Consider the following 13144-nt stretch of genomic DNA (forward strand, 5'->3'; position numbering starts at 1 on the left):
AGAACACAGACGACACAGGGTAGTAGAACAAGGCATGAGGTTTTTGATAACGGGCACCACAGGAGGAAGGAATGAAAGGTAATGTAGACTTGAATACAAGACATTTGCAGAAAGAACATGTGAACACCCGATAAAAGTCGATCATACTGGGACACACTAAGAAGATAAGAGCAGGCAACCAGGCAACTGCTAGGAAGGGCAGGGCTGATAGACGGGACAGTGAAGAAGGGACGGAGGTGGCCAGAGGCCATGTGAGAATCTTGGCAACCTTGTAGGGGAGCACACAAGAAAGTATATTAGGATCTCGCTCAGGTAGATTTCTTGCTAGAGAGGAGGGGCAAGCCAGGTTCTCTTTACCTTGATTAGCTTTACACTCCTTTTCACTCCTAAACTCAAGGCAAAACTTATATTCTTGATCCAATCAACTCTCTGCTTGAGTCCACTTGATAAGCTCTATGTGCCCTTTCTTGGGGCCTCCCACCACAGCACATGGCTTTGTGGAAACGTAATGAAATCTCGGAAGTGTCAGTGGATTGCATTGAGTAAAAAGTGGTGCACACAAACCAGACAGGGGCAGGCACTGTAGTGCAAGGTTGGAAAAATGTGAGAATCCACTAAGAGGAGACTTGTTTACCAGAAGAAGTTATTTTCCTACCACGCTGTGGCTCAGTCACTCAAGGAAAATGAATCCATACCATTCTGTGCTATTAGTCTAGGCTTCAAGGGCTTGGGTCAAAGGTTAGAGTGAGGTGGAACGGCATTTATTCATTATGTTCTCATGTGGCTTGCACAAAAAATAGACTGTCAAAAAAATGTCACCTTTCACCCATTGTAGTCACAATGGTACAGAAAGGTGGCAAAGCTTCCTGAGGAGGAACAGAGTGTGTCCTCACTTCTGTCTGCGTGCATGTGCGGGAGTATATTTACATGTATATGTGTATGTCCATATGCACACACAGGTATGCAAATAGGTATGTGTGTATTATATAAATATGTGGGCATGTATTTGCACACATACATATATAAAATCTCGTATTTTCTCCATAAAGTCCAGGGCAATAGGTAGAGATGATAATTATCATGTTACAGATGAGAAAGCAGACATGCAGTAAAATTAAGAGGTTTGCCTACATTCTCTTTCACTCGTTTTATTTTATTTGGAATATATACCAACCCCATTACTTCCAAGCAGCTATTTGCAACTGCATCAGTACCGACGGAGGAGAGTGATGGCATTTGATGGACTGGTCCGGAGTCTCTACTCCACCAGGTCGCTCAGAAGGGGAAGAGTAACGTGGTCACATAGTTCTGTATTTAAATCCTGACCCTGCCACTTACTTATCCATAACGTTGTGAAAGTCATACACCTTCTCGAAGGGTCAATTTTTTTTTTTTTTTCAAGTGCCAGACTGGGTATTGAAACAGGGCCTGCCCCGCAGAGTTGATAGGAATCTTTAACAAGACCCCTGATTCACAGAGTGGAGTGTGGTACATGGCAGGGCCCGTGTCTCAGGGCTGGGAGGGATGCTCCTCACGAGATCTACAGTTCGGCTTCTGCTTTGTTCTGTTCTGTGTATAATATACTATCTGGAAGAATAGCAAATTGGCCTTTCTTTTTTTTTTTCTTAATTTTTTAATATTTATTTATTTTTGAGAGAGAGAGACACACACACACACAGTATGAGCAGGGGAGGGGCAGAGAAAGAGGGACACACCGAATCCGAAGCGCACTCCAGGCTCTGAGCTGTCAGCACAGAGCCCGATGTGGGGCTCGAACTCATGAACTTTGAGATGGTGACCTGAGCTGAAGTCGGACACTTAACCGACTGAGCTGCCCAGGTGCCCTGCAAATTGGCCTTTCTTAATAAAATAAATACACCGTGGCTACTAAGAAGTCTGTGGTAAAATAATATCCCAGTGCATTTTTCTTTTTCAGGAGAAGCATCTGGCTTCTGCAGGAATAAAGAAAGAAATCTGCAAACCCTTTTGCAGAGACAGAAAAGCCCTATCATCTCCTTCACAGACCTGCAGGGAATGTGCAATGCTCTCTCCTTGGACATGGCAGGGAGACGAGCCTGTAGTTAGTTTAAACCCTGCATTTTGGAAAGGATGAATGTTATTTTTGAGTCTGGGTAACTTCAAAATAATTTGATTGCCTTCTGGGTTTTGTCTCATTAGGTAAAGGCAAAGAAGTTCTAGTTGCTTTTTTTGAACCAATATAGAGCTTGTGTTTTAATTAAAACAAGAACCAGGCTCATGACCAGAGGGGAAAATCAGGAAACAGAAAGCTCAGACGATGTAATAGGGCTACGGCTAGAGAATCAGAAAAACACTTGTGAACTTGGGCATCTTTTTTAAACGTATTGAGCATTTTCTTCCCCACTCCTGCCACTTTACCAGGAAAGAGGTGTAAGCGCCATCAGAGATGGAGGTTATGGAATCCTAAAAGCAAAAGCATGTTTATGGGAGGCTATATTCTTTTTATGCCAGTGAATTAGCAAGTTGAACACATCTTGTTAAACGTCAGCATCGGAATCGTCTCCATTTAGCTCTTAAAGCGGTTGTAACATTCACTGCTCCTCGTTTACCTAAAGAGGCTGAGAACAATCATCTCAATATTGAAGAGGTCATCACTGCTTTCTACAAGAAGTGATTATATAAGAACAATACGATTCTGGCACATGTAAGGGCTTGAACCTGGATCGGATGGAACTATGGTAAAACCCTGGATTGCGAGTAACTTGTCCTGCGAGTGTTCTGCAAGGGAAGCAAACATTTCTAATAAATTTTAACTTGATAAATGAGCGATCTCTCGCAGTACGAGTTGTACACAATGCCGGATGTCACAGGATCACAGCTGAACCAATGGCTCTTGAAATTCACTTTGATAGATGAGTGCTTTGGATTACAAGCATGTTTCCGGAATGAACTATGCTTGCAAACGGAGGTTTTACTGTATTATAAAATAACTTACCATATTATAGAGGTTGCCAAAGTAGAGCTTCTTTTAATTTCATGTGGTTTAAGAAAAACCAGGATTGCTTGCCCTCAGTACTACCAACATTTTAGGCCGGGTAACTCTTTGCTGTAAGGGATGCTGTAGGGATCCCTGTGCACTTTATGTTGTTCAGAAGCATCCTTGATCTCTATCCACTAGATGCCAGGGGGGACACCTCCCCAGCCATGACAACCAAAAATGTCTCCAGGCATTGCCAAATGGTCCCCTGGGGGGGTGGGTACAATCAACCCTGATGAGGACCACTGTAATAGATTTAGAGAGGCAGTCAGGTGTTGTAGCCTGAAGCAGGTATCCCAGAGACAGATGGCTCCCCACTAGCAGGGTGGCCCTGGATAAGTTAGGTAACATCTCCATGCTTCAGAGTCCTCGTCTGTAAAATGAAAATCATGACAAGTTCCTGCCTCACTGGATTGTTGTGAGGATTAAGCAAGATAACGCCTCTCTCAGAGTGAGTGTTCGGCAAATGTTAGCCGTGATTGTTTCAACCATTCCACGCAGTATCATTTTTTTCCCCCTCTGATTTAAGTTTAAATGCAGGTTAAAGATCCAAACAATAGAACATCTTTAAAGGGGTGGGGGAAGGTTTGAGTGCAGTTACACAGTTGCAGATGGATAATCTTTATTTATGTTTCAGAGTGGTCAAGTTGTAGGAGCTTGACTATTACATAATCCTGTATCCCGATTTGCTAAACAGCGTGGGCTATTGCTTAACATGGTTTATTATCTTTCAAGTGGAGATCCCTAATTCATCAAAATTATAGGCTGCTGCCAGATGATTCTTCTGTAAGTACAAATGCTCTATTGTATTAAAAAAAAAAAAAAAAAAAGTCCTGACATGATGCCTGGTTTTTTCCCTTGAGCTCTTTCTTCACCATTGGCCATATAAATATTATTGTTATTATTCACTGAAATAATAGCAAAAGCTACCATTTTTAAGGGCAACTTAACGGTGGGCCAAGCTGTGTGCTCCACATATAGTATTATTTCACTCAATCCTCAACACAGCAGTAAAAGTTGGTGGGTATCTGGGAGACGCAAAGTTACTGCTCTTCAGTCAGCACAGGTCAGAACAAGGCTGGAGCCCAACAGGGGCCTTCCAAACCCCAAGCTCCTTAAATGCTGCTTCATTATCAAACCTAAGAGAGCTACTCTGAACTCCTAATCATAATGTATGTTTTTCTTTCTAAGACAGCTTCCACACTCCCTACCTCTCCCCACATTATTCTTTACTTTCTTTGCTTCTCCCCACTAGGCTCAAAATACCTCGAGGTGAGGGATGCCTGGGTGGCTCAGTTGGTTGACTGTTGAACTCCTGATTTCAGCTCTGGTTGTGAGCTCGTGCTCATGAGCTCGAGCCCCAAGTTGGGCTCTGTGTTGAACTTAGAGCCTGCTTGGGATTCTCCCTCTCCCTCTCTGGCCCTCTCCCCACTCTTGCTCTCTCTCTCTCTCTCTCCCTCTCTCAAAATAAATACACTTAAAAAAAAAATACTTCAAGGTCAATGCTGTAACAGAACCATGTTCTGAACACTTTTAAGTATAGTAACTTAAAAAAGAGAGAAAGAGACAGAAAGATAAGGTGGGAAGGAAGAAACTCACTTCGCATTGGTCTCAATGAGGATTAATAAAGATTGTCTGGAAGCTAAAATAGGGAGAGGCGGCATTCACATTTCCCTGGCACACCAAGAATCATCCAAGGTTGTATAAAGCAGATCATTCATCAAACTCACCCGAGGAATCCAATCCTTGCATACAGTATGCAAGTTTTACTTCAAAGTGAATAGCGAATAGCGGAGTAGAGAAATAACTTTGCCAGAGGTGTGTGAAAAGAAGCTTATCTTTTTTGACACCATTTCTAGTGGTGACCCAAAGCTCCATGCCCTGAGACAGTGATGAAAAGTAGGGTCAGCAATTGTGACCACGGAGGTCCTGGGAAGAAAAGTTATATGGCTAGTTTAGAAAGAGCAACCTTCGGGGCGCCTGGGTGGCGCAGTCGGTTAAGCGTCCGACTTCAACCAGGTCACGATCTCACGGTCCGTGAGTTCGAGCCCCGCGTCAGGCTCTGGGCTGATGGCTCGGAGCCTGGAGCCTGTTTCCGATTCTGTGTCTCCCTCTCTCTCTGCCCCTCCCCCGTTCATGCTCTGTCTCTCTCTGTCCCAAAATAAATTAAAAATGTTGAAAAAAAAAAAAAAAAAAAAAAAAAAAAGAAAGAGCAACCTTCTAGTCACATATCCTGAGAGCCGGTTTATCTGGGGTTGTGAGCAGCCAACATGGCTGCTGGCTGGCCTCGGAGGCAGAACTGACCGTGTGGCCTGAGGTAAGTCACAGGCACCTCTAGGCAGGGTGCGTACAGAGGACCCCTCAGAGCCATGGTGAGATAGGCTGGAGGCAGCAAGAAGGTGGTGGCTCCTGACAGTGAAGAAGTTCATCAGCTCAGAGCTTCACAGGATTAAACAGGGCCTCAGAGAGGAGCTGGCCCAGTCCTCATCAACACATGACTCTCAGTATTCCCCAATAGCATCCAACCTGTGCTTTGACACCTACAGTGCCTGGAAGGATTCCTCTTACTGTTTGTTCATCAGTGAACAACTTGGCTGTCGTGTCCTTGTGAGCTCCAGAGAAAGCTGGCTGCGGTAAAGCCAGTCCTATAAAGGGAATTATCACTGATAGGGTTGATCATGTGCTCTCTGCAGGCATTTCATAAATTTTCTCGGTGAATAATTTCGACAACAATTAGGAAGGGGGGAGCTCAATGAGGTCAGATGCCTTTCCCACCCCGCCCCCACACACACACCATGCAATACACACAATTAAGTGAGAATCGCTTCTTGGTCCAGGGGACCCCAAAGCCACATTCCATCTGCCATCAACTGCTAAACGCGATTGGAAGAGTTCAGGATCCGCAGATTACAGGTAAAGGCAGAACCTCCTGAAGCATTGTTTGCAAGAAGTACGACTTACAGATATGTCATCACTGAAGTCAATTTCATCCAAATCCAGGTATTCAGGGGCTTCCATTATTCTTCTTTGCACATTTTGAGTAAAGTCAAATCTTTATAAAAGCTCTGGAAAAGACAGAAGCAAAAAAGAAAAGCCAAAGGGTTACTAGCTGTTTTACAACCAAAAATCCTAAGTCTGTTTAAACCAGCAAAATGAGTAGGGTAACTGGGTGCTAGCTCATTTCCTCTCTTTGGATATTACCCCAGGCCTGGCTTTCCAGAAGCAGGAAGCACAGCACCTCAGGCTCCCCAGGGAGCAGCCTGGGTCCTTTGTTTCACCTAGGTCTGTATTTGCCTGGGTTTGCTAGAGCCATAGCTCAGGTCAGACACTTCCCCGCTGACCAATATTAGGAGGCACCCAGCCCACAACCAGCACTTACCGCACCCTGGGTGAAAGCCTCAAAATCGTAGGATATTCACCCTATTCCCCTGTTTACTGCGGTCATAGCCTTGGAAGCTGCACACAGCGCCGTAAATACCGGCTCCCCACAGGAATGACCCAAGTACACGACGGAGACCAACTAACCCACAGCAACGGGTGCTTCAGACTCTATAGTACAACGTCCAGTTCCCCCACCCCCGCACCCCCAATGCACAAAAAGGATCCAGGCAGAGATCGAAAGCACAGAGTCTGCGCACTGCTCCCAGCTCTTCACAGCTTTGCCTGTCTGTGCCACGGTGACCCATGCAGGCGCCAGAATGTCCTCAGTCAGCACTTGCCTCGGGGCTGCCCGCGGCAATCCTTTAAATCTGTCAAGGAAGATACATCACCTCCCAGTTCATCTTCCCATCACTTATCATCATCACCATTGGCAGTGGCAGTGGCACCTACAGATGTCAAGAACAGAAATATAGATCTCCTGGTGGTGCCTTAGTGCACAGCATCTCCCGCATAGCAGCCTTGGAGATGGAAAAAGACCGCACTTCCAGGAACTTGTCTTTGGTATTACAGAAACTATCTTAGGTACGCAGACTGGAGGGTCGGAAATAATTTAGTTTTTCCCTCGTTCGGTTTTCTAATCAAGGGGTATCTTGATGAGACCAAGAAATAAGACGACTAAGGAATACATTATTGGAAAGTGGAAATAAATCCAGGCTGATAAAAATGGGTTTCATAAGTGTAAGACTGAGAGTGTAAAAATGCCTGTTTTTGAAAAGGCAACTCTTACTCCGGGGGCACTGCTTTCTCATTTTGAGGCATTCTTGTTGTTGTTTTTGTTTAAGTTACACAAATGGTTTCATTACAATAAATGGGGGGAGGGAATCACTTGCTATCCATAACTCAGGACCATCAGCTGATTTAATTCGCAGTATTTCCTCTTCTTCTCTTCCCGCATGCATATACCATTTTTACACATAGATTTAAGCTTATTTATAAGTTTTATGTATTCTCTTATTTATTATTTATTTTGTGTGTGTGAGAGAGAAAGAATGAGAGGTGCAGGGGCAGAGAGAGAAGATTCCAAGCAGGTTCTGTGCTGTCAGGGCAGAGCCCGATGCGGGGCTTGAACCCATGAACTTTGGTATCTTGCCCTGACTGAAATCAGAATTGAATGCTTTACCAACTGAGCCACTCATGCACCTTTCACACATTTTTAATTATAATGGATACAGAGCTGATCCAAGAAAGGATTAGGATGTTACTACCATGTTCAAATGAGATTACCCATTGAGAATTTTTTTCAATGTTTATTTATTTTTGAAAGAGAGAGAGAGAGAGAGAGAGAGCGAGAGAGAGAGCATGAGTGGGGGAGGGGAAGAGAGAGAGGCAGACACAGAATTCAAAGCAGGTTCCAGGCTCTGAGCTGTCAGCACAGAGACTGATGTGGGGCTCGCACCCATGAACCACGAGATCATGATCTGAGCCAGTGTCAGATGCTTAACCGACTGAGCCACCCAGGTACCCCTAAAAGTTCTTCTGAAATCACGTTAAAGTTTAACATGAAAATGAAAAGAAAATTAATTTGTATTTGTTATATACATATATAATATTGCAAATCAAGGTTACATATTACATATTAATATTATTAACAAAATTGTAATAGTTTCACAATAATTATGTTAATTATCCTAATAAATAATGGATTTTAAATAATGACTATTAATACATGCTGCTAGTATATATTTATATATTATATCTAGTAATATAATATTAGTTATATATATCCCAGATATATGTATATATAGATAGATATATACATATCCAGAATTCTTAATTTTTATAAGAAATCTTAAAAGAGGTCCTTAAGTAAATTGCTTGGTACAAAAATATATCACTTCAATCCTCACAAAGATGTGCAGAGAAAAATATACACACTCATACTTGCAAATTACACAAAATAACTTTCTCTTCCATTCTGGTGGATTCTGGGACAACCCAGACTATCTGGATTCTAGCTCGTCAGCTAACAGACTTTCTTCCAGTCTAATTTCTTTTCGCTACATCTGTGCTCCACGTTGAATTGTTGACATACAGACTCTAATCCTATGGTCTTGGTGAACACATGATAATCGTGGGGGTGAGGACGGCACACAGACAAAAGCATATCACCAGAAACATGGATACATGGGGAGAAGAAGCAGAAAACCATGCATCAAAGCCAGGGATAGAGTGGATCTCTAAGTACCTAGAAATACAGACCACATATAAAACGTGTATGAACACGTCTTACTGAAGCAAATTAACAAGTAATCAGTGAGCCCCTATTTGAGGTGTTCTGATGATATAAAGAGCAATATCTACTCTAGTGCAGCCATTCTAATGGGACACAGCCAGTGGATGATATAAAGCATGACGTTAAAGCAGACAATCTTTACACTACACTTGGAGATGGTAGTGAGATTCTTCTTTTGTTTTTAATGTTTATTTATTTTTGAGAGAGAGAGAGAGTCGGGGAGGAGCTGAGAGAGAGAGAGAGAGAGAGAGGGAGACAAAGGATCCAACGCAGGCTCTGGGCTGACAGCAGAGACCCCAGTTCTGGGTTCGAACTCACAAACCTTGAGATCATGACCTGAGCTGAAGTTGGACGCTTAACTGACTGAGCCACCCAGGCGCCCCAGCAGTGAGATTCTCTATTCTGTAGGCCAGAACACAAGTTATAAGAGTTCCAGCTCGGGGCGCCTGGGTGGCGCAGTCGGTTAAGCGTCCGACTTCAGCCAGGTCACGATCTCGCGGTCCGTGAGTTCGAGCCCCGCGTCGGGCTCTGGGCTGATGGCTCAGAGCCTGGAGCCTGTTTCCGATTCTGTGTCTCCCTCTCTCTCTGCCCCTCCCCCGTTCATGCTCTGTCTCTCTCTGTCCCAAAAATAAAATAAAAAACGTTGAAAAAAAAAAAAAAAAAAAAGAGTTCCAGCTCATGAGAGGAAGACCTCAGCCACTGCACATAATTATCTCAATGGGCTGGGTGGTCCACACTCAGATCAAGGGGTCAAGGCATCCAGGACCCTTCTCTACTCCAAATGGGCTTCCAGATGCAGTCATCTCCTTAAGATGCCTTATTTTCTCTACCTCCCAGTTCCTTTTGTCTGGTTTCAGTGCTTCTCTCTTTCCAGGGGCCACCTTGGAAGTGTTACGTCCTCATTTGTAAAAGTGCAGAAATGCCCATGGTTCACCAATCCGGCCAGGTTCCCAAAATTCATTGCTCCTTTTCAGTAGACAGCGAGGCTACAGTTGTCCCAAGGGATCATGACATTGCCCCTGCCCTCTGCATCTGCCCTTCCATGGGGCACCTGGCATGGCTGGACACTCCTTTCCGAGGAATTCGGGATGATATGGGAAGGGATGAGGTCAGCTTAGAGCAGCTGCAGATAGTCTTCCAACACGATAAAGAAACGGAGCTGGGCTGCGGGCGCTTTTCTCATCCTGCTCTAGGGACACCGTCCCACCACACACACCAGCCCACAGTGGAAAGCAGTGGGCCCCCTTTCCTGACCACATGCTCTAAGGGAATACACAGCTACAGAGGACACACACAGGATGCCCCCGTGAGTGGACTCTGGCCCACAGATGTGTCTGGCCCTAGCAATGTTTTTTAAAAAAACCGAGTTAGTTGCCAATTTGCAGACCTTGGGTGATTTCACATAAAATTCTGGATTTCTGGCTTTGCTTTAAAAATATCTGAAGTTCTGGCCAACACGGATCCATATTCCCCATGACAACAACTGGCTACAGCTGAGCTGCCTCAGAGACAGGCTTGTGCTCCCCAGTTCACCAGCTCCCCTTTTCTGCTCTCCTCACTGAGCCTTGCCTGGCCTTGGGGGCATCTGAGTGTGCGATCCTTGGAAGGAATTCAGCATGAAACAATAAGGACCATCATCACCCCTTTCTGTTAGTGCCTCCTGACAAATCATGTTTATTTCATTTGTATTCCGAGATCAAATTTGTATTCTGAGATTGTTTTAAATTCTCGTGCCACAACAGCAACAATTTCTTACAAAAAAAAAATTTACCAGCTTGTTACGATTCATACTTTTGTGGAGCCTCCATTTGCTCTAAGGTCTAGAGAAAGAAAACCTCCACCAAGGTCATAAAATGTTGCAAGGTGGGGACTGTGTTTCCTTCACTTCACCCCGGAGGAAGGAAGGGTTCTTGCTTTGTTGAAATCGGTGTTGGAGATTTACGTGAGATTTACGGGGAGCCACTTCACTGTTGTGACCAGAGGCAAGGGTGCCAGCTGTGTCAAGTGCAAGCACACGCACACACACACACACACACACACACACACACAAAACCAAGGCCACCCTCCATCTGGCCAGGCTAGCAGCTTGGATGCAAGAGAGCTAACCTTATGCAGGGCCGACCAGAGTGGGTTTGCACTTAGGTGAAAAATATTTTTCAGCCTCCCCAGAAAGGGCAGTTGAGCTTAAAATCCTTTACATGAAATTTTTATTGCTATGCATCATAGTTGGCCTTGGGCCCCTCTGAGATCTCGAAACCCGGTCATTTATAAATTTGTCCCGTTCCCCCTCCCCATCAGCCCTCACCCTCCAAGCGGCAGTCACCTGTCCCCGATTCTCTGAGGTCCTAAGGGCTTTCTTTTGTAATGCTGTCCCCCTTCACCCCGCACACCTAATATTTTTTTTAACGTTTATTTCTTTATTTTGAGAGAGACAGATAATGTGAGTGGGGGAGGGGGAGGGAGAGAGAGAATCCCAAGCAGGCTCTGCGCTGTCAGCGCAGAGCCCAACGTGGGGCTTGAACTCATGAGACTGTGAGATCATGACCTGAGTTGGAGGCTTAACCGACTGAGCAGCGCCCCAACACACCTCTTACAAGATCTGTCCGCCTTGGGTACTGTTGACTGGCTGAAATCATTCCCTTTCAATCTCAGCCGGGCTTTTCATTTCTCTTTATCAATGCCAGCAACTTTCAGTTTGTTACTCACCGAGGCGGGTAGGCTCTGTGCTTAATTTTTTTTAAGGTCTGGGGAAAGATGGAAGACGGAAGGTAGTCAGTGAGTGACAGAGCAGAGAAAGGTAAAGGAAACAGGTTCTAATGGTTGAGTGCTACCAACTTCCATAGGAAAATTTACAGGAGGGAAAAAAGAAGTGAAAGAGTAGAATGTGGAGACACGAGGCTAGGCGGCTGGAACCTGGAGGCTGTGCAGAACCTGTTGGTGACACATTTCCCCCTTCTTTTGATGCGCCAAAAGTAGTGGGAGAAACTTCACCCAAACTCTGAGTGGCTGCTCAGCTAGAGGAGATAAAGAACAACATCCTGAGCACCAACTGTTCACCATGTCTGGAAGGAGTTTTTCTATTCTCATGGCGTTTTGATGATCTGCCAGGAACAGAAGTCCCTCCAAGTGCCTATTAAAGTGTACAGAGGGGCTCATGGCCCTACTGGGTCTATCAACACCATGTCACCCTCTCATAGGGGACCTCAGGGATGGTCCAACTGTTTCCTTCGAGGGAAGACTCAATCTGGGGCAAGAGCTCAAAGTAACTAAGACCAACTGGATAATAAAAGGCAAGCAATTTATTAAAAAAAAAAAAAAGCCTTCCCTCACTCTAGTACTGTGCTGATCTTCAGGTGATATTTTGAACTTTTTGGTTGTGACTTGAAAACAGGCTCTAAAAGTAATTCAAAATGAAGGCTTCCAAAAGTCTGTTGGATGATGGCATCATCAGTGGAAAAAGCTTGGAAGGGCCAACAGAATTTCTGTGAGAAATTACCCTGACTTAATGGACACATTCCGGTGTGCCTGGCTCATAAAAGACTCACGGATTTGTGACTACAGTCACACGTTACTTAAACTGCTCTACCGAAATTCTTCTTAAAATGAATTGCCTCACTCCATTTTACAAGGAGTCAGCATGGACTCATTCTGGAGGCTCACGTTACACAGATCTCTCCTTTTCTGCCAAAGTCACTACTGCTCCGTTTACCAGTTTGCTACAAGGCTTGGTAATTAAACCCAAGTTGGGCTTGTCAAAATAAATGAGCAGAGTACTTTGTCGGGGATGAGGTAACCTCACTCGATTTGCATTACAGCTGCTTTCTTTGCTCTTTAACTCACCAGTACTTGGGAAAACATAGCAGCCTACATCCCTACACACACGCGTGCGGGCGCGCACACACACACACACACACACACACACACGCACACACACACAGAGCCAAATCTGTACTGGGATACATTTTCAGTTTGAAAGCTTGCACATACGATACTGGACTTACTTCCTTTATTATAACAAGAACTCCCCCCCCCCCCACCTCCCAAATCATACACTAAGTACTGGAAGGCATGGGTGGAAAAAAGTGAAATATATGAAATGTCGTCCCCACTTGGCTCAGTAGCTTGGTTGGCAAGGAAGCAACTCATTCCAAATGTTGGATTCAGTTTCTTTGACTCTTTGATTCAACAGTGGCCAGAAGCATGGCAGTCGCTAAATGCCCAGTCTTGAAGGAGAAAAATGATAGAGGCAAGAAATTTCTACTGGAAAGAGGCAACTGAAGGAGAGCCAAGAAGTATACACGAGGGGTTAAGGCAGAAAGCATGAGCTCTGGAGATTTCATCCACTTCTTCATTTATGAACTATCCCTGTAGGTAAATTCTGGGTAATAATACACTGTTCACACCCGTACAGGGCACGCAGTCCAAGGTGACACAGAGAAGCAAACAAGTCATGA

The 13144-nt window shown here is 44.6% G+C and overlaps 1 protein-coding gene across 5 annotated transcripts in view; it reads right to left on the reverse strand.

Moving 5' to 3' along the window:
• Positions 1-13144, reverse strand: part of SNCAIP (synuclein alpha interacting protein) — a 159239-nt gene that overhangs the window by 70232 nt on the left and 75863 nt on the right. For all 5 annotated transcript variants that reach the window (XM_058737948.1, XM_058737958.1, XM_058737938.1 and 2 more), the window contains exon 2: positions 5978-6081. In XM_058737948.1, the coding sequence (XP_058593931.1) occupies positions 5978-6034 (57 nt within the window). In that variant the 5' untranslated portion in view covers positions 6035-6081. The remainder of the gene's footprint in view (positions 1-5977; positions 6082-13144) is intronic.

The sequence above is a fragment of the Neofelis nebulosa genome, chromosome 1, assembly GCF_028018385.1.
Source record: "Neofelis nebulosa isolate mNeoNeb1 chromosome 1, mNeoNeb1.pri, whole genome shotgun sequence".
Classification (NCBI taxonomy): domain Eukaryota; kingdom Metazoa; phylum Chordata; class Mammalia; order Carnivora; family Felidae; genus Neofelis; species Neofelis nebulosa.